Below are 21984 nucleotides of genomic sequence, written 5' to 3' on the forward strand. Positions count from 1 at the left end.
CTTAATATACAAAGTTTAGTTTTCATTAGAGTAACATTTCTTGGAGCTAGAGGTAATAATAATTATAATAATATTAATAAAAATACTATGGCTATGACTGTTAAATGACCAGGATATTAGCTGCTAATGTTGGCTGTAGGCAGTTAGAATGAGAATGTTCTTGTACAGGCAGTGTTGTGTTATAATGATTTACTATCCATACAATTTCAATTTCATTTACTATTACAATGTATATATTCTGTATACATTGTACATTTTCACTTTTCTCCTTTAATATTGTGTCATAACTTGTTTATTACTTTTCTGAGTGGGGATTTTAATATCCTGGTCTGGATCTGTTCCAGGCCACATTTGTCCATAGTGGGACTAGAGGATCATCTATTTATGGACTAAGAGTAGTTTGTAGTCTCTTAACTAGGGCTACGTTGTAGCACTGGCGGGCCCGAGCACCCGCACGTTGAAGCCTGTTGCGGTCGGTGGAGAGAGCGATCGATGACTAAGCGCATGTCTCCGCGTTGCATCCATTTTGCACTCTGCGGCAGTAGGTTTGCCAGTATTATTACACACAGACATATAGATCTGTTCAAGTAGACGCTCTGATATAGCGTGAGCAATTAGGTGTCAATTGGACAATTTTACCACAACATAATTTTCACACTGATTAGTAGGTGGCGCTATGACCCTGAACTACTATTTATATGTGGAGCTGTTCAGATCAGTATTGTGATTATAGGTCAGTAGTTTGGAGCCGGTTGGATAATGCAGAGTGGATTAACAAAGTACTTCTTGTTTCCTGGCGAATCAGTAGGTGGCGCTATTACACTGAGGAAATTACACAGAGCTGTTCAGGCTTGTACTATTATCATGTGACAGAAGTGTGGTAGTAATAGGACAATGCACAGTGGACTTATGAAAACATTGCCTCGTCTGGCGAAGGATGATCCTTCGCCAAACATCAATGTTTACATGGTTTGAGGAAATGTCACAATTCTGACCTTGATCCAATGACTTGACTGAGGTCGTTTGAGCTGTATATTCTAAAGCAGCCAGGAGCAGTTCATCAAAATATAAAACATGTCACTTCCTGTAGCCACCAGGGGGCGCTGTGATTTCAAATCATGATTTCTGTGTAGATGTTATCAGGTCGGGACTCTTGTCTTACATGTCTAGTTTGGACTCGATTGGACCATGTATGTTCGAGATACAGATGCTCGTGTTTTGATGGCGTTTAATCAAACTTTGACGCCACGCTACGGTCACACGGTGTGATGGAAAAAAAATCCTTTAGTCACTTTTTTTCTTAATCTTGTTTTGAAGACACTCATCTGAATTTGAAGTTGATCAGATGAAAGCTCTACGACAAGTACATCAAAGAAAAAATGTGGAATATGGCTAAAATGGCCACTAAATTCAAAATGGCGGGCTTCCTGTTTGGTCTAGCATATCTATCCAAGAGACTTATTTGTTTATTATGAAAAGACACATGCCTAAAACGATTTTTGTACATGTCGGCCAATCGTAGTGCCGGGGCTGCCCATTAGGGGGCGCTAGTCAGTTGTTTTGCCACGCCCATTCCTTGAAACCATTTGAATATCTTCAGGGGGGGGATTTTGCTAAACACATGTAGTTTGAGTGAGATAGAACACTTAACACTGAAGTTACAGCAATTTCGTGTTTCACGGCGAGTTGATGAACTTTGATGCCACGCCATTAATATGGCGTTTGACGAAAAGTTACAGTTATCTTATGCCTTCGAAAAAAAAATCCCTTAGTCACTTTTTTTCTTAATCTTGTTTGATGACACTCATCTGAATTTGAAGTTGATCAGATGAAAGCTCTACGACAAGTACATCAAAGAAAAAATATGGAATATGGCTAAAATGGCCACTAAATTCAAAATGGTGGACTTCCTGTTGCTTTTTTCATAATGCTCCTTGAGACTTTTTTTCATGACTGGTCACGATACACCTATGTACCGATTTTGGTGAAGATCGATGAAGGGGAAACCTAGGGGTTAGTTCCAGGGGACGCTGTTGAGCCATTTTGCCACGACTAATTCAAATTACTCCAGAATACTAAAATATCCGCAGACCTTGAATTTCCTGCAAAGTTTCACAACTTCTTGAGCATGTCTAGACCCTGAAGGGAAATAATAATATATATATATATATATATATATAACTTTATAACCTGTGTTATCAAATATGTTATGCGGCAGCAGACAGTTTTAAATTGGGGGAAGAGTGGAGGAAATGGCTCTTTCAGTAGTAAAGGTTGCCTACCCCTGCCTTAGATGACACAATTTGTGCCTTGGTCAAACAATGATCATATACAGCCCTCTAGTGACTTAATATTGCGGTACAAGTAGGTGTGCCGGCAATAAGAAGCCACTAGAGGTCAGTATAAGACCATGAAACACAGACATGGTTGAAATGAAAACAAGTCTTTTCATTTTGCACATCAAGCTTTTAAGCCACACCACGGTCACACAGTATGACAGAAAGTTACAATTTTGATAACTTTAGATCTTCATCTTGTTTTGAAGACACGCATCTAAATTTTACGTTGATTTGATGAAGGCCCTACGACAACTGAATCAAACTGTAACACATACCAAAAAGAAGACATTTCCTGTTGTTACCAGGGGGCGCTGTGATTGTAAGTCACAATTTCTGCACAGATGTCTTCAGATCGCAACTCTTGTCTTACATGTCTAGTTTGGAGTCGATGGGACCAAATATGTCAGAGATATAGAAGCTCGTGTTTTGATGGCGTTTCATCAAACTTTGACGCCACGCCACGGTCAGACGGTGTGACGAAAAGTTTATCTTTCAATAACTTTTGATCTCCATTTTGTTGTGATGACACTCGTCTAATTATAAGTTGATAGGGTGAAAACTCTACGAGAAGTACATCAAAGTAGAAATATGGAATATGACCAAAATGGCCACTTAATCCAAAATGGCGGGCTTCCTGTTAATTTTTTCATAATGGTCATTGAGGCTTTTTTGTGCATCTTGTCATGATACACAACTATCCTCATTTTCGTGAGGATCAGTGAATGCTAAATTAGGGGCTTTTCCGTAGGTGGCGCTGTGGAGCCATTTTGCCCCGCCCATTTCTAAATACTCCAGAATACGTAAATTTACACCACTCTCTAATTTACTGCAAACTTTTACAACTTTTTGAGCATGTTTAAAAATTCTCAGAATAATCCTTTCAATTTCAATAGGGCCTCTTACCAGAGGTGCTTGGGCCCTAATAAAAATCCTTAAGAATTCAATAGGGCCTCACACCAATTTCGGTGCTCGGGCCCTAATTAAGATGAACACTGAGACAATTCAAATGAGTATAAACAAAGCAGTTTAAATTCTACTCTGCTGTCTCACGCCAGCAGTGCCAGTGAGGTTTGGGTCCACCGGGGGCATTAAGAGGTTCTGTGTTTTGGGCTTGAATAATGCTTCGGCTGAGTGTCCCAGTGTAACCCCACCGTGGACTTTAACAGCCCCCGTTGAGTCCAGAGAACAACATAAAGATCTGTGCAGCATGTGACCATCAAAATGTCACAGAGCTTGTTCCAATGCTGGAATAATGGGCCTCTGGACCTTTTATTAGCAGCTGCACTCCCTGCTGTGGGACTTGTAACACATTGAACAGCACTCCTCTCTTTTCCTGCAGAGAGGAGAGTGCTTTCACGGCAGGAAGTGTGACATTCTAAAAAGGAGACTTGACAATAACACAATTTGTGTAGCATGCAACAGACGGACATAATTTAGAGCCCTGCTAATCAAGCTGAAACGTGGGCCGTTTGTTAATATGTGTTCTTCTCTGTACTTGTGTTCTCATTAATTCTTAGGATTGCAATCTATATAAAGATGGAGGACGTGTCTAAATGAGTGTGAGGATTCTGTTAGTGTTTTGTTTGTTGTCTCTCCTCCTGTCTCTGTCTCCCTGTGCAGGTTGTGTGTGGCAGGGGGCGTGGCTGGTTCCTAGCTGCAGTGGACGAGGCACACCTGTTCTCAATCCACCTCATCATCCCCCCTATAAAGACCTGGTCCGCTCAACACTCCGGCTCCATATTATTCCGTCTACTCCGGTAGCTGTTGCGCTGTTATACTCTCGACCCTTGTGTCTTCTCATAGTTCTACTAACTCCTGTTTCATTATTCTACTCAGAACCTCTGTCTGCCTTACCGCTTGGCTTCTCATCCTCGGCTCATCCTGGATCTCTCAGCCAGCCAGCACCCTGCAGCTCCAGCCTGCACCTGCTTCGCCTGCCAATAAACTCTGTTACTTCTTTCAAAACAACTCATTCCTGTCTGCTTTGGGTTCCAAACCTTATCACATCACTGCTCTGTGTGTCCTGCACCAGATGGGTCAAAAGCAGAAGTTAAATTTCCCTACCTGCATGAGTGTGCCTTTGCATGTCTGTGCATGTTTGGGACTAATAAATGGATCTTAACTTAATATCAATCTTAACAATGAGCACTTGAACTAGTTCGGACCACTTCCCACATTGGCCTTCAGGGGAAAGTCAAGATGCTTTGGCTTCGCTTCAAGTCGTCGAGCTTTAAATACGGTCTGGGAGCTGAAAGTCGTCTTTGGTCCGTTTAGTCACTTGTTGAGCTCTAATTGGACAAACTGTGTTTTCTGTTTGTCTTCCTGCAAGCTAGTGAGCTGGGGACGAGCGATAGTGAAATGTTTCCCACCAGCGAACTGTCACCTTCGCTCCTCGTCGTGATCATCCCATCTTCGCTTCTCATCCAGTGGACTGTGCCAAACAACTTTGCTCTGAAGATTTACCAACAGGCAACTCAATAAGAGCTTAATTTGCATAAGCACCTCCCACGCAGACACAAATTACAGAACTCATCTCCTCTAAAGGGAAGCGGTCAGAGGAAACCTTGAGACCGACAAACAGCGCATGAATGACACTTCTTGCTTGGCAGCCGATGAAAAAGAAAAACTTATTGAAGAAATATATTCACAGTGGTAACAGTTTGACTAATTAAAATTTTAAAGACATTACAGCAGGTTAATTGGTCCCAGATGAGCGCTCACTGCTGCTTTACATCTTGACTGTCTTGATGTTGGCCGGGTCTCGCTGGCCAGGAGGTGAATCCATACATTGATAAAACACAACCCGAGTGTTTTAACATTTAACCAATGGTAAAAAACAAAACTCCTCCTGGAAGCCAATTCAGATTACTGCCAACATTAGGAAAACGACCTCTGTGGTTCATCTCATGTCCTGCAGTGAGGGAGAGAGTGAATAAAGGAAGACCTGCAGCAATTCCCCAATATATAACTTTATTTAAAATATTGTTACAATTTATTACTCTACACAACATTTTCAAATCTTTTTGTCCTTTTCCTTATATTGGTTAGTAAACCTTTGTGTGTGTGTTTTTTTAAGATATAAAACTCTCCATGTTGTAGCGTAGTTCAGCATCAGGTGTTAATCGACGTCTTAGTAATCAGCTCGTTACACTGTGTGGTTAGCTAATCCTCCATCTGTGGCCCACACACTAAATTAATGATTCGACGGTGGCTCGAGCATTGTTCACTAAAATTTTCCCAATATTTAAAATTTCTGCTTAAATAAATAAAAAGTTTTGAGTTGGAGAAACAACAGTGCATTTTGTCCAAAAGGATATCGTTTTTAACTTTTCTCTTTTTTTTAAAACAGCTATTTACAGGTTATGCCGAAGACAGACAAACAAGACTTTAGGTTTTTTTAACTGATGCCTACGCGTCATGGAAAAGCCCTGTTTCAAAGCAATGGACAGAAAGTAATTACATACAAGGTTAACACTTTTCAAACAGCACTTATATCCAACCTTTCATTTTTAGTAATCGGCAGGGCACGTCAGATGAAAGTAGAAGCCGATGCCCCCCCCGATCTGGACGTGGGTTCCAAAGGTCGACAAACATCGAGTCTACACACAAGCGCTGTTGATGAGACTGACGTGGCAGCTCTGACTGACAAGGTCGCTGTCGAAAGCGAGGACGCAGCTTCTCACTCTGGAGCCCGAGAGCCCTGTGAAATGCTTTTTTCTTGAAATATCATAAAAGATCTGGTACGTTATCTGCAGCTGAATGAGGCTGGGTGGAGATCAGTGATGATTTGGCACATGAGACTCGGAAAAACTTTCCATAACAACTGCATCATTTTCGACTTCGGCATTTCAACAGCGGGTTTTGACGAACACAAAAGTTTCTGAGTTCCATGTGCAGTCCTCACACAAAGTGACATGTTTTACCGTGACACATTCTTTATATCTCTAAAGTTCAATCACTTTTCCATAAATAATCTTTCTCTTGTGAGCTCGGGCCTGTCCAGCATTTCAGACACGAAACACAGGCGGCCCACAACACAGTGCACACTGACGAACAAGTACTATCAAACACGGGCCGACCGCACAAAGACGAGCTTCTTAACATTCCTGTCATCTCTCTGCTTTCAACTGAAAAACCGTTATCATGACATTTATCTCACTGATGGCCCCGAGACAGACGACAACTGACAATAGCGGAGGATGGCACCTGGCGTGGACGAGACGGAGAAACACAAAATTCATATTTTTTTAAAACAGCAGTTTTCTAAACGCTTATTCACAGCAGCACGAGCCACGGGGACGTACAACAAATATCAAACGGTTGAAAAAAACAAAAAACACTGTTTAGAATACATTGGTCGAGAGGAGTGAGTCAGTCGGCTGACGGGAATAAAAGGAACACCGGGTGTGTTGAGCCAACGTGGTGCTGCCACGGCAACCACATCCCCCTGTGATGACGAGGAGACCAACCTGGAGTAAGAGCAGAGTACAGGACAGACCAACACACACACACAGACACACAACCCAACACAATCTAACCGACTCTCCCTCTACAGCTTAGAAAAGGAAAAAAAAAAACTCATGGTTGAACAGCTTTAATTCTCGTCATCCATCTCTAAATTGGCCATTACTTGAGCTGTCAAAATGACCATCCAGCAATTTGCACATTGCTGTGTCCCTCTCAATCCAGCCGTCTCTGGGCTGAGTGTAAAACATACATCATTCTGCCACAGTTTGGGACATACATGTATTGCTATAGGCTGCTGTGTAACCGGCGCCTGCCTGCATTTAGCAATTTTCTCAAACCGAAGAAAAAAACACGGAGCAGCAGGGCAACAGGGACGTGTGTGTGTTTGTGTGTCAGTGAATCCGAGCTTGACAATAGGAGACGCCTCCTATTTGTCTCCATCTGTCTGGCATCTCCACTCTCGCATAGATAGAAAAACCTCATCTTCATTTACTGGCTCCCACACCGACAGCTCATCAGACACGTCCAATCAGAGCTTGAAAGCTTATCAGCAATGTCATTGATAGACATAGAGGACACAAAACACAGCGGCCACACACACACACAGACACACACAGACACACACAAGCCTACTCCAAGATGAGGGACTGAAAAGCAAATTGTGACTAAACCTTGACATGAAAAAGACGTTTTTATCAAACCAGAAGATTAAAGCTCGACTGGGCGAAACAAGAGGCCGATAAAGTTGAACCTGATCTACAATTCAGCCTGATTCCATAAAAGCATCGCTCTCAGTTTAAGGTTTTTTCGGTTGCTGCCAGAAGGTTGAGTGAGGGAGAAGAGCGAGTCAGTAATGGAATTACAAAACTCGTATCGCAGGAGAACTCTGCGCACATCGTCTCTGTTCGGATGCTAGTTCCCCGGAAAAATTTAAAAACACAAATAAACCTTTGATTTTGTGAAGAAAAACAAAATAAAACGACATCTCAGAATCGAAATCAATCTGTGTAAATCATACAAGTGTCATATAATCATTTCATATGCACAAACGGCTAATACTGTTACAATTTTTAAGAGGCAGACCGATGCCTGCGATGCTCTGTATGCTGATGGCCATGGTTGCAGTCGCACAACTTCATGCACCATCTACGCTCAGTTCAACACACACACACACACACACACACACACACAGACACACACAGACACACATCCACCATCTGTCCTCCTGACGTGGTTAATGGACAAACTGCAGCGGGGGAATACTTTTGGGTGAGTTACAGAGCCCGAGGGAGCACTTCATAAGATTTCTACTTCTTCAAAGACTCACATCTACATTTGCTTACACTCTGCTGCCCCCTTCTGTACGTTCAGGAGAACAGCAGCTCACAAACTCAAAACCTCTCCATCCCCCCGCACCTGTATTCATATTCTGTCGGCCAGATTGCTTGTGCAGAACATGTGACATTACAACATCATCAAAGCTTTGGCCCACCAACCCTTTTTGTTCAAGACATCACTCTTGCACAGAGCCGAGAAGGAGAAAGCCTTTTCCTCTCAACTGCGCTAAAATCACCACAATAAAACACTTGCGAGCGGGGGTGAATACGCATACTGACAATAATGGTTGACGTGGTTTTCAAGTAATGAAGGTTAGACAAGAAGACGCGACGAATGGAGATTAGAAAGAGCGGCTCGAATGCAATTCAGTTAGTGTTTCATTGTGTTAAGTCAATAAACCAATTATTAGAGGTCTTACATTAATCTATCAGATTGTTAACCAAACACAGAATTAAAAACGTGTTCCCTCCCTTCGGTTTTTGTTTAGTTGTTTTAGTTACATTTGTGTCGCGGATGTTTCCGGACAAAGACAGAATACTTCTGACCTCACGGATAGAAAACACCATTTTTGTGTTAATGTCCAGCATCAGTGTGAAAGCACGACTTTGCCTTTTTTGTCACTAACTGACAGAAGTGAAAACCCTGTTTGTCTGTATCGCTCCCTTATTGTTTTCTCCTCCGTCGACACAGCTCGGTTCATCAGCAGACAGCGGCTACGTCGAGGGGCCTCAGGCGGAGTCTCTCCAGGTGGAAGACCCGGGCGTTGGGATCCCCACCCCCCAGGCGTCCTCGGCTCCTTCGCCACGTTGCTTTGAGCAAACGTACGTCACACACACTGTACGTATGTGTTAGATCTCAACCGCAGGCGAGAATTTTGCTTGTGTCCTGCCACATCTCAGGGAGATGGTATGGAGGAAAACAACAGACACACTATGGAGATCTAGTAAATGACATGAAAGCTGTCTTTTGTTAACTTCCATTGCTCTTCTTGCTGTGTGTATCCCTGGGTTCGGTTACGTGTGACTGTTCCAATTTCCCACATTCGTCACTTCCAGATTTCCAGTCCGTCACTCAGTCCTGTGTTTGTTGATGGGCGCGCTCAGGGGTGGCTGTAATGATGCAAGTGGACCAGTTCTAGTTTGTGTGGTGACCGATGGTTTTAGGAAGTTGCAATCTCCCCCCCTAGGTGGCGCCATCCCTTTTGCTGCGTCTCCAGAGGAGGCAGAATCTCTGGAAAGGAGAGACAGTTCAGGGGAGGAAGTCTAAATGATGGGCGGTTTTTGAACATCATGTGACTTATGAGACGGCTTCCACAACCAGCAGAGATGTCAGTGTGACGGAGTCTGTCCCTTTGCAGCAGGATGTTTCCCTCACCTTGTTTCTGAATCTCTCTGACTTCCTTTCCCTTCTCAGCTTCTCTGTCTTTATCTGTTCACTATTTCCTCCGTCGTACAACTCAAAATGTTTCCTCATTCTTGGAATTCGCACTGGGTCTTCAACATACTTGTTTCGCTTGTCTTGTTTATTTCGTTAGCCAAGGGGGAAATAGATTAAACTTCCCCCTGATGACTCTGACGGCGAGTCACATGCCACAATGTGCATCTATTCTGAATTCCTATTCACTCCACCAGGATGTGTCTTCCCTCAGCAACTCGATAGTCTGGAGGAGAATTTACTCTCCTAAGCTGTTAAGTGCTCTGCAAGGCTCTGGTGAACAGTCTATAAAATGTCTCTGCAGTTTCTGCTCCACTTTGTTTAGTTCCTTATAATGAAATAGCAGCGGCAGGAAAGAGATAAAACAAAAAAAGCGTTCCTCAATGTGCCTCTTCTAGGGCCAGGTGTAATTTAATGTCACTGAACTTAAAATGCTCATAAAACTGTTAAGGATTCCAATATATATTGTGTCTCACACTGTACTTGCCTGTATCCTCTCCCTGTCCTTGCCCTTTTAGTTTTTTGCCAGACAGGAAACTTTTGCATAATTCATTGAGCTTGATGAGTCCTGTCACTCTAATCGCTGCTCGGCATCACATCTGAATACATATTTCTTCTTGAATTGCTCCAGACAAAAAAAATCAAACCTCTTAGTGTTCAGTGTGTGTTCTATCAAATTGGATTTAGGGGGGGGGGGAACTTCTTGCTACTCACCAGTGTTACTGCAGTTTTTGTTATCTTTGTCAGATGCCTCTTCCTCAACCTGAGAGCCAAGATATTAACACACAAGAAATGAAAAGAAAACAGGTTAGGTGTATTCCTGAAGCAAAATGTAATCATAAGCTAAGTTTAGAGTTTCAAACTTGGCACGGAGTCAAGTGCTTCCCGGAATGAAAGAGGAAAGGAGTGGTCCTTACCTGTTTCCTCCACTTCAGCTCACAAAAGACCCGCTCAAAGCACTCGTGCATGTAGTTAAACTGGGAGAAAGAAGCAAACACAATTGTTATTCAGCCTTTAATACACAAATCAGTCGGCAAAGTAACAAGAATATTATTTGTATTTCTATACATTGTGTTCCTTTTTCCTTACTGCAGCTTTAATTAAATGTTAAGAAAGTGTGTAGACTATTAAATCACACAAATATTACCTATGAATTCTTATAGAACTTACAAGACTGGTCACTTTAAAACGTTAAATACCAACAACCGAAAATAAATAGATAAATAACATTGAAATGACACAAAGCAGATCACTCACATATGGAGTGAAGATCTTGACCCAGCGGGGTTTCTTTTCTCCTCTGGCGTACTCGAAGCAGAAAGCCATCCCCTCCTCGTCAGTGTCCCAGCGCTGCATCTCCCCCCACTCAAACGCTATCACCTGGTTCTGAGGAAGACACAGTGGGTGGACACTAGATAAGTCTCCTGCGTATGTGTGGTTCATCAATGCTATGATCAAATGATGCTATGCTATGATGCAGGTTTAGCCATATTTTCACTGAGACTCAGACACACACTCACCTCCAGCGTGCCGTCCTCTGTGCAGGCGTGCAGCTTGAAGTGATGGATGCTGATGGCTGTGATGACATGTCCCTTCCTCCTGGAGTCACAGGAGCAGTGTGGGAACGCCACCTCGTTGTAGCCCTCACATGTCCGCAACAGGCTCAGGTACTAAAAGATACAAATTATAGAGCATTATAGATCAGTCACTATTACTGGGAATAAACTGGTTTACCTCAAAGTCAAATTACTCTAAGCCCAAATTAACGATAAATTGTTACAGAAAAAATGTGTTTATTGCTCAAATTTAAAGTGGCTCTAGTAAATTATCTGTAATGTATGTAAAAAAAAATGTGGTGCAGGCTGTATATTTCATTTATATATATTTATAGAACATGAATGATCTATCTGTACACATACGAACCCAAAAGTCCACAGAGGCGGCCTTGTTGTTAAACTGTCTAATAAAACATTTATTTATATATCATGTGTTCAGCTTTTCCTTCAAACATTATATTTCAACACTGAGACCAAATCTCATCTTCCAAAAGGAATTAGAACATTTTTCAAAACACCAGAGCCTGCAGTAAACTATCAGTGGGCTTGGCGACTCCCCTCAGGACGAGGGTGCACACTAACTCACCTGGAAGAAAGGTCCTGCAAAACTTTCAAACAGTACTATTTGGATAAACTGACGACATATTCAAAGTCTAAATAGTAAATAAATAACTTTCTCACTTACAATGCTCATACCAATGCCGACCACTCACCATTGCCTTCCTAAAGCCCCTCTGGTGTAGCCTTAATATCTCTGCTTTCCTTCTTGTATGTGTTTGGCCCTCACCATAAAAAAGTATAACCTCCTGCTTATGAGAATACCAGCTCATTAGAACTGTGTCTCATGTTTGAATGTGCAAAAAGGACTCCTGTTGAGCATTGAAAACTGGCTTCAGAATACAAATAATGAAAAGCAGTGTCTACATTTTAATGAACCACTTTGGAAACGGGATTCAACGCTCTGAGTATTAATTTCTTTCCTTTCATTCCTCTACATTCACCTTCCTGTGTCTTTATCATGCAAATCCAGGCTTGTTTGTGCAAATTTGGACTTTGTCAACAAATAAGCTCACTGAAGAACATGTAAATGAGGGTGGATTTTATATTCATTTTTCTAAGGTTTCCCTTCAAAAGCTTGGAAAGGTGCTCGGTGGCTACAGAGTTATAAATTGTACTTTGATAAAATGTTCTACAAACATCAATACATATTCTGACATGTAAAAACTGTGTTTCTCCTATTCTGCCAGTTATGAATAAGTTAAGGTTTTGGTGATGCTCTGGTCACCAGGCAAAAAGTGCAGTGATCCCAATCCCCTCCCCAAACAAAGACTGGTTTGTTGGACTGACCGTGGCCATCTTGCGCTGCTCTGCCAGTTTCTGCAGCTGGTAGGATTTGTCCTCTGTTTTTATGAATCCCTTCTTCACATCGTCCAATGCCTGGTCAGACAGGGAGGTGGGGTGGATGGAGGGTTAGGGTGGCATGAAGAGATACAACACCATTTACATTTTATAAGTAGATATTCTGGTTCAAGTTAGTGAGTTCGTCCATTTATAGCATTAAGCCCTTGTAATTTCAGCTATAATTGATATTCTCATAATAAAAATCAATCAAATGACAATGTGAAACAAGGTGAGCAGTGATTTCCATTATTTAGACAGGACTGTGACAGCCCACTCTAATTTGTCCTGCCAGTTCCTTAATAAACTGAAAATAATAACATAAAATATATCTAACGTGGTGTTTTGCTGTTTCAGTCTCCTCTCTATTTCTGAAATACTAAAATCGGAGCGATCATGGAAAGCACGAGCAGAAATCCTGCCATCTTTGTTGCCTTGTGGATTAGAAGTTTTTATCGTCATCAGCATAACTCAGCATAACAATGAACTGGGCTCATTAGCCAATCACAATAAGCCCCCATCCTCCAGTTTGGCATCAATTATTACAGTGGTAAACCCAATGCTGGTAAACACAATGTAACATTTAGCGGCATTAGAACCAGTTTTCCCTTTGGAGCTGGTGGAGACCGACTGAATACTGTTACAATCACCAGGTGGCAGAACCCAGGTGTCAATTGCAGGTTTAAATATTCTAGTTGGGCTCGTTTATCAGGAATGTAAGAACTGTGCTGACTTTCCTCGCAGAAATCTTCCTACCACGTTATTTCTGAACCTCACGTGACTAACAGGCTCCAGGTAGTGACCTTTATTGGTCAGCGGCCAGCCTGAAGGCTGCTGCCAAAGCTACGGCTATTTTTAGTGCATTTGCATTAGAGGATTATTTTTTCCACTTCACACTTATGCTTCAAAAATTGTGGCAACTGGCTTCAACTGGCTTTTAGAATATCATGTTACTCTGGCTTCCTGAATAAATCCACAGGAGGTGGCCTTTCAAAGCAATGGGCTCTTTGTTTTACATTCATTATGTTATTTGTGGGACTTTGAGATAGTGGCTTAATATTTTGTTTAGGATGTGACTTGTTAGAATGTCAGTGGCAGATAAGGCTAAACCTTTGTGTCCATTACTGACATCATATCGGGAAAAATAGCCTGACAAAATGGAAATTGTTATTATGGGTGGTCATATTATCTTTTTAGACCAGCCATATGATTATATTATGTTTTGATTGTATAAAATAACAGATAAACACAGATTCTGGATGACTGAATCTATATGTGTTTACATTGATTAAAATGCAAGAGCCATAGTAAAAGCAGAAATCTGACAACTAGACAGAGAACTGGAAGACTGAGGCCGGCTCAGATGGTCAAAAGAGAGTAAACTTATTCTGTAAATTTCCATGATAATGGCAGAAATTATTCATTAACATTCAGAAAGCAGTATACAAACTCTTTGTGTAGACAGAAGATGTAATTTGAAAATTGTGCCCAGTTCCCATCAGGTTATAGCAAATGAGATTCAATTATCCTTATTACCTGGTGAAAGCAGTAGTGCAGTGCCAGCGGATTGTCTCTCAGTAACTCCTCCTCCTGGAAGCTGAACAACCACTTGCGGAGCGCCAAACAAGTCCCCGGCACCGCCGACGTGTAGTTCTGCACATAAAGCTTGTGGGGAAACTCGTTGGGCGCAAGCTTCCGTACTGTGACAAAAAAAAAGAAAGCAGGAGAGGGATATTTATGTGGACAGCATGGGGGTGGTTTGTTTAGTCATTAAAAAGATAATTCATAGTAACCTGTATTAAAATTACCCTTGCTGTCCAAAACTGCAGACATACCCTGAGGCCCATTGAATTAAACCAGTGGGATGATGCAGGTCTTTATTTAGACCTGTACCATCCCATCTTTATTTAGTGGTCATGTGAGGAAGTCGGAGTAGAGTTTTAAATCAAGTGTGTAAAACATGCTCAGTGAATTTTTGCTGTGAAACATCAGAAACATGATATACACACAAGGTTCTTACCAAAGGAATGGTTGATGACCTCAAAAAGGGCGAAGTAGCTCGCCATAATACTGTCCATTCCAACCTTCAACACTAACGCCTAAAGGAAGAGCAATACAGTCAGTTATGTAAGAAAAACATTGTTTGGAAATTTGTAGTCACACTCAAACTGCAAATATTGTTTTCTTCCAGTGTAAACATATGTTTGCATCAATGGAATATCAAGTATTTAGAGTAGATTGGACTTTGTAATCTTCTGTGCCACAACAAAAGCTAAAAACTAAATGCAAAGTCCAATTTACACTTTCAAACTATGGGGGCAATAACGTGTAAAAGAAAGGTTAACGACTCGTTTCAGCAGATGTCATGTGATCTCACCTGGTACACCTGGTCCGTGGTGCTGTTCTTGCGGACTCTGACGGAGATGGTGGTCTTGTCTGGCAGGGCTATCCGCAGCTCTACATCTGTCACTCCATTGTAGTTCTGCACAGAGAAGCAAAACACTATTAGGACATAAGTCATGCTGCACTGACTCATGTGTGGATTACCTAAAGGTGAGTTCTCTCTTGTTTGAGTGCAATGAATTTAATTGCTGTGTTAGTGGATTTAAAACATAAACATAATAAAACCAGAAAGTCCTTTTGGTAAGACGTCCTAATCCTTTTAAGTTTTTCTGTCAGTGCAAATTGTTTTAGTAAGACTTTACTTGTTTTGCTACAGTAATTTCTACAAACACTAGTAAGCCTATGTAGTTAACTGATGTCCAGATTGGTTGGCAGGGCGGCCATACAAAGAATGAAACTAAACTGCCATAAGTGTTGTTGAAAGTAGAAGAGAGAAGGTTAAATAAATACTTTTAAAAGGTAATTTAAGTCCCTAAGATTCTCTTAAATGGCCCCATAGAGTTTCTAAACTGAGCTTGACCTTGGAAAAGCCACATCAGATAATGTTATAAACCACAAGTGCTGTGGAAGTTATACATCTCAGAAAGAGATAGATCCAACTCATGTATCGCAGTTTATTCAGTCGCCACAGTCTTCAGACAGGAATTAATGGGAAACAGTGATATACAAACATTGTCATAATCAGAGATGCATACCTCGTCTGATTCAGAGAGAAACTCCTGCATGATGTCACTCTCCCCGATCACCCGTACAGAGCAAACTGGAGACACACAACACAGACAAGGATTAAGAGAAAGAGAGTGGGTGGGGTGGGGTGTTCACAATAAAGTAAACAAACAAAAGGACGGCTCATTTTGCTTGTATCCTGTGATCAGTTTCATAATATTCCACATTTAGAGGTAAAAACTGACAACAGCCAGAGCTCTGAATATTGTCTTTCCTAACAAAATAATTCCAGCACCTAAACAATTCATCATTCTTTCTTTTGTTATTATTGATATTAAGGATTTCTGTGGAGGGTCTAAATACATTCTCGTACTTTAACATCAACCTTTGACAATATACCTGTAATTCCTCTCGATTGACGATCAGTACCAGAAAATACTTTTGTCTTTGCTTGAACTGAAGATGAACACAAGCCTTTCATTACACTAGTGACATTTCCATATCGGCCTACCTCGCTCGAGATATTCCTCCAGGCCTCTACGCCGAGCATCCAGCTGCTGTTCAGAAAGGGAGAAGGGCCATTTCCCTGGAATCTTTGGGAAGTTGAAGTTGGAATACTCTCTCTTTAGGTTCTGATTCAAGATGGCGAACTCCCGGTAGCGCTTTGAGCACAGCTGCCTACCGGACATGTACACATTGTACACCTAAAGCCATTGAAGCAAGATAAGAAAGGCTTTAGAGGGAAACATGTTTTATTCACTGTGCAATCATGTATTTTCATCATATATGGGACAGGTTTTAGGAGCAGCCACGAGGCTATTTCCAGAATGAAAGATGTTTAGGTCACCGTGTCAAACGAGCACTCACCACAAACCTCTCCGAGTGCTGCTCAACATGTTTGTACGTGGGAACGGAAATGGGCACAGCCTGCTTGTCGCTGTAGTCATAGTTTAGTTGGACTTCCTCTCCTCCTTCCAACCCATCGCCCTCCTGAGGTGGAACGGAGAGCACAGCTAGAACCAGCTCCTTCTCCCCTGCACGGATCAGGTCCACGACCTGCTTGTGGGTGGCCCCTTCCACACTCACCCCATTACTGGAAGAAATGTGAGAGCAAGAGAACAACAAAGTGAGATAATGAAGTTAGATGGGACTTTTTAAGAGCCCCTTTCACAAGATCAATTATTAACGTTTCAACATTGCAGATTCTCTAAATACCAAGACAACAGATCGAGTATCCAGAATTGACCACAGCAGAACTTGACCGGATTTCAGATCAAATATGAAATTTTTTAATTGAAGTGTACCGTATTTTCTAATACAGCTTCTAAGAATAATTCAAATGGGTAATAAAAAACAGTGTCCTGATAGCAGTGCCCTTGATTCCCCACATTAAAATCCAGAGAGTAGTTAGTTTTATGTAAGGTAACCTGAGGCCAACCTGTGGCACTAAAAACTGAGTTGTTGGCCTGATGTCACTGAAGGAATGAAACTGATAGCAGAGGCACTTCAATTTTATAACGGCTCTGATAAAGAAATGGCATTTGGGGCAGATTGGTGATGCCACAGTCGATAAGAAATTCACTTGATAAATAATACAGACTTCAGCATCTGTAATAGTCAGAAAAATGGCACTTGAATCCGTTCTCTTCAGCACAACAATATAATAGATTTGTATTAATGGTGCAAATATGTGTCCTGTCTGTGTCTTATATGTTGTGGCAGTGTTTCATATTTTGTCATTCATTGACAAACACAATGTGGGGAGCGCTGTGTAACCAGGTCAGCTCTAATGTCTCCCTCTCCTTTGGTGCCGTGCGACACCTCCCTCCTTGGCTTTACCGAGGCCAGATGGCCCGGGCATCAGGTGTCTCTGTTAATCTTCAAATGAGAAACAGCGGGACGGAAACATGAAAGGAGGGAGTGAGCAAGAGCAAGAGCAAGAGCAAGAGCAAGAGCAAGAGCAAGAGCAAGAGCAAGAGCAAGAGCAAGAGCAAGAGCAAAAGCAGAGGTCTGTCAACTCTACATGCCATGTCTCCATCCCTGTGTAAAATGTGGAGGAAAAGTCTGTTGTGAAAAACCAAAGTAAACATCGGGAGATGAGAAGATCTGGTTGCGGAGTGAGATATGGGATTAAAGTGACTGAGAGCTAAATTTGAAGTGTGAGACCGGGAAGATGAAGATAAAGATGTTTCTGTCACGCGACCGTTATCCAGTCATCCTTGTGTCAGACAAAACACAAGCAGCAGTGCCGACCTGACAGGTGTCTCAGTAGCTGATCTGAAACTAGAGATGATCAGATATCGGTTTCTGAACATCTCTAACAGAAAGAAAGAGGGATGGTAGCAGGTGAATTTGGCTAAGATTAGAATTAAGCCACATTACACTAAAGTAGTACTGAAACCATATGGTTATCAGCTATTTCTCTCCTTGATTGATAAGTGAATATACTGTGAAGATGAAAAATTGACGAAATCTTAACATGAGATAAACAAGCTGCTCTTCATTGTTTGCCAGGAGATAAGTTGTGTTTTCAAGGTCATCAAGTTTCAAGGCATCACATTTGGATCAAAGTTGAAATTGTGAGAATCAATGAGCAAAACTGAAAAGTAATCAGGTTCACTGATTAATGGTTGACTAACTGATTAGCTTATCACTCATGTGAAGCGTTACAGGACCTTGTGGCTTTACTGCCTCCTCCATATACACAGGGAGAGCACAGACTTTTTATATCTATTATTCATTTTAAGTTGACTAAGAAATATGTAACATTCTACACAAACTGCACTCAGGCAGATGTCAGAGTCTAGAAATACAACACACGTTAGGAGCTGAACATAGATGAAGTCAACCCTTTGACGCAAAACGCTGACACTTCAGCAGCTGATGCTTTTGGATTTTTTGCTAAATAGCCCAGCTGGTTAATATATCACATGATAACAGCCAGCCCCGTCACATGACCCACAGAGCCATTCAGCAGTAAAGTCTAGAGAATGCATAGGGTTGGTAGATTCCGCAGCAACTTAAAGTACGGTCATTGTTCCTTGTTTTCAGTTTCTATTCTCCATTACTGCCCGGTTAAGAAAGTTCATTGTAATAAAGGACCATGTTTTTCCTGCACACACTGGCACTGAGCCAGAAATACATATGGTCCTATGACAAAGATATGTAACATGTATATAGGAACTGAACATATGTACTGCTAAGCTATTACTCATTTGCAGTATTTAGCCCTTATTGGTCAGCTGATGGAGGCTCTATTTGGAGGTAATTGATCTTTTATATAACAATAATGATATAAAAACTTTATTTATATATCACTTAACAATCCTCAGGATGCAATGTGACGAGGAGGCCAGACAACAGGGTAGTGTTCAATTGAAATGAATAGATGTAGTGACAAGAAAACCTGAACACATATTACAAAGCAGTAATATGAATATACTATAATTAAAATGAATGGTGAGAAAAAAGCGATAAAAACACGGCACCACATGGAAGCAGGTCTATTAAAATGGGTTTTAAGAAGGGATTTAAAAAGAAGTCTCTGACTCTGGGAGTCTTATCTCCTCAGGTAGTTTGTTCCCCAAGCTGAGGGGTCGAGGAAGATCTGATCAGTAGAATCTTAAAATAAATTCTAAACCGGACAAGGAGCCAATGGATAGAAGCAAAGGATCTGGGTGAGTTGATGTTTTCCTTTTCAGATCAGAGAGAAAACAAAAGCTGCTGCTCAGCGACTGTTATACATCTATTAACGGCGAGAGAAAGTGGGGAACAAGTTATTTCCATCCAGAACTCTTCTGTAGGAGAGTGTGACAGCCCGCCTGACTTGTCCTCCTGCTGTGATGTCTGTCCAGGTCCCAGCCACGTGTGTCACATCCACACTGGGACACTGATAACGATATGTAAACATTGAGAGAGATCTAAACAACTGTCCCATGTAAACAACACGGCTGATCCAGAGATGTCTCCTCCAGACATGACACACACACACACACACAGACCTACACACAGACAGACACACACACACACACACCCTCCATATGATGTGGAATGTGAGTCGTAGCATCACACTCTTCTCGCTCCAGGCTAAAAACACACATCCGCTCCATTAGACAACACAATGTCAACAAGGCTGTCACGTAGCTTCTCTCCACTGGCTTTACAGGACGTTAGCTACCTGGCTCCTCGGCTAGCTACAGCTAATCAACATGCACAGGCTGTGCTGTAACTTATGTAAGCTGGTTAGCCTCCTGGTTGAGTCAATAGCATTAGCATTGGTGAAGCTACATCCATCCCCCCGCACACACACACCACAAACCCGCTCAGACACGCGCAGCAAACCGGGTAAATAACTCGTTTTGCTGCGTACACGAACCATTTCGTTGTCATAACACACAAGTGACGTCGCCGTATAGCCCCGGGGACGGCTAACGTTAACACATGCCTGCCGGAGCGAGCTCCAGCTAGCCTCAGCATGCTAGCTCCCAGTCGGACTTACACTTCCAGGATTCGGTCACCCTTAGCTATCCCGGCTCGGTCCGCCGCTCCTCCGGGCAGGACGGCGCTGACATGCTGCAGAGGCGCGTACAGTTCCCCGTTGATGCTCCGGAGCTGCCCTCCTTCGCTGACTTGACCGCGAACGTTGAACCCGTACCCGGACTCCGACTTGACGATCCTCACCGAGCGCGGACCCGACGTTACCGTGGTGGCGGTCTGGCCCGCGGTGCCCGCCGCCGACGTCGCCGCGGCCGAGGAACCGGCAGCCGGACCGTTGCGGGATGCCGAAGGCTGAGCCGACCGAGTTTCATCGCCTTCTACATCCGCCATCTTATCCACAGACCGTACCCCCCACCTCCTCCTGTCGGTGTCTTGTGCTGAATTCAAAACAACACTCGGGCTCTGTCCCTCGGTCACGTCAGCTCCACAGACCCGCTCTGTTGTGGATGACCCGCCCCCAGGAAGCGTCACGAGACCCGGCCACTCAACGTGACCTGCCGGGGGCGTCACCGGGACTCAGGTCTTTTCATTTATTAAAACCTTCTAATCTGTCATTTTGTCTCTGATGAGTATTTATCAACTGTATCTTCATCATTAGATCTGATCACGTGACAGTGGAGGAACAGGTCCATGGATCTGAGTGGGTTGTTAATTACTTTGTTATTGTTCTTTAATCTGAAAGCAACTTGTCAACATGTTTTACAAACGCAGCAAAACAGAATAAATTAAACACATAAGAAATAAGTACAGAAGTTTACAGAAAAATATTATGAGGAACAACAACAACAATGAAAGTAATAAAAAGGAGATTTATCTAAATCTATAGAAAAATGATATATGTATATATATATATATATATATTTGTATTCCATAATGAATGGAAGTCAATGCAAAGTCCTAATAAGATGCAAACCTGTGTGTGTGCATGTGTTAACTAAGCTGATTCTTTCAAAACCTATATGTCAATACCAGAAGTCGCTGTTTCTGTCAAACACTCACTTTCATCGAAGGAATGATTCATCACACGTGGACACTTAAACTCTACGTGGAAAATTACAGAATAATTGGACATATTGCAAAATCCCTCCACTGGTGCTCTTTTTATTTTTTTCCCTATTTTCTTGTTTTTTTTGATTTATACTTGCACAAATTCACCACAACAAATTCCTTGTATCTGTATACCTGCTTGGCTATAAAAGCATAACTACAGGTTCTCAAAGGTTTCAGCCACTTGTAGCTTTAGTTTATTTTTTTGCTTCCCCCTAGTCTCACAACCTATTCTTGTCACACTCACTGATTTCCTGCCCCGTGACAGCATTTAAAGCTGATGCCAACCACTGATATTATTGTGCCTTGAGTCATGTTATCTCATGAAATTATGCAACAGGGGTGGTGAGTGTTGATGTTAATTAAAGTTGGAGTAATCTGTGAAATTACCTCCTCTCTATTAGCTCAAAATGAAACTTGTAGGATGGTTTTTAAAATAATCTTGGTGGTAAAGCTTACCACTGCTGCAGAACAGAATGTTCCAAATTAGCATTCTTCCAGAGAAATTAAATGAAAGCTTAAATACATATATAATACTTGACAGGAAGAGTTTTATTTCTTCTTTTAAAAGCTGCCTGTGCTTTGATAAATGTATCATATGCTAAGACATGAGCAACTAGGGTGGGGCCATAAAACCATATCAATGATATGATTATTGCAATATAATTTTCATCAGTAACAATGTAACAAAGGTTGAACATTGAAGTACTGCTTGTGTTTGGTGGAAGCTCAGTGATCCACCTCTTACTTGTTTTATCAAGGGTTTACCATTCCCTGTTCATAAACAAGAGTTTAAAACCACAACCTTTCGAGCCAATTCTGGGTTTGAACTTAATAAT

At 41.9% G+C, this 21984-nt stretch overlaps 1 protein-coding gene across 1 annotated transcript; it reads right to left on the bottom strand.

Annotated features, from left to right (window-relative positions):
- Positions 1-5288: 5288 nt before the first annotated feature.
- On the bottom strand, positions 5289-20563 carry snx27a (sorting nexin 27a). Its single transcript, XM_062409765.1, has 13 exons — positions 20100-20563; positions 16469-16694; positions 16113-16305; positions 15631-15695; positions 14910-15014; positions 14553-14631; positions 14069-14232; positions 12482-12571; positions 11099-11248; positions 10836-10964; positions 10496-10555; positions 10293-10341; positions 5289-9374 (listed from the first exon to the last, which is right to left on the bottom strand). Exons 1-13 carry the CDS (start codon positions 20426-20428, stop codon positions 9304-9306), a joined length of 1710 nt encoding a protein of 569 aa, XP_062265749.1. The 5' UTR covers positions 20429-20563; the 3' UTR covers positions 5289-9303.
- Between the last annotated feature and the right edge of the window lie 1421 nt (positions 20564-21984).

The sequence above is a fragment of the Platichthys flesus genome, chromosome 17 (assembly GCF_949316205.1).
Source record: "Platichthys flesus chromosome 17, fPlaFle2.1, whole genome shotgun sequence".
Lineage (NCBI taxonomy): Eukaryota > Metazoa > Chordata > Actinopteri > Pleuronectiformes > Pleuronectidae > Platichthys > Platichthys flesus.

Excerpts from the sequence above, each read along its gene's own strand:
- snx27a (XM_062409765.1), bottom strand. The coding sequence starts at position 20,428 with ATGGCGGATGTAGAAGGCGATGAAACTCGGTCGGCTCAGCCTTCGGCA. Across the intron at positions 16,306-16,468 it reads AGCACTCGGAGAGGTTTGTG|GTGTACAATGTGTACATGTC; the intron begins GTGAGTGCTCGT and ends CAATGGCTTTAG. Across the intron at positions 14,632-14,909 it reads CCACGGACCAGGTGTACCAG|GCGTTAGTGTTGAAGGTTGG; the intron begins GTGAGATCACAT and ends CTCTTCCTTTAG.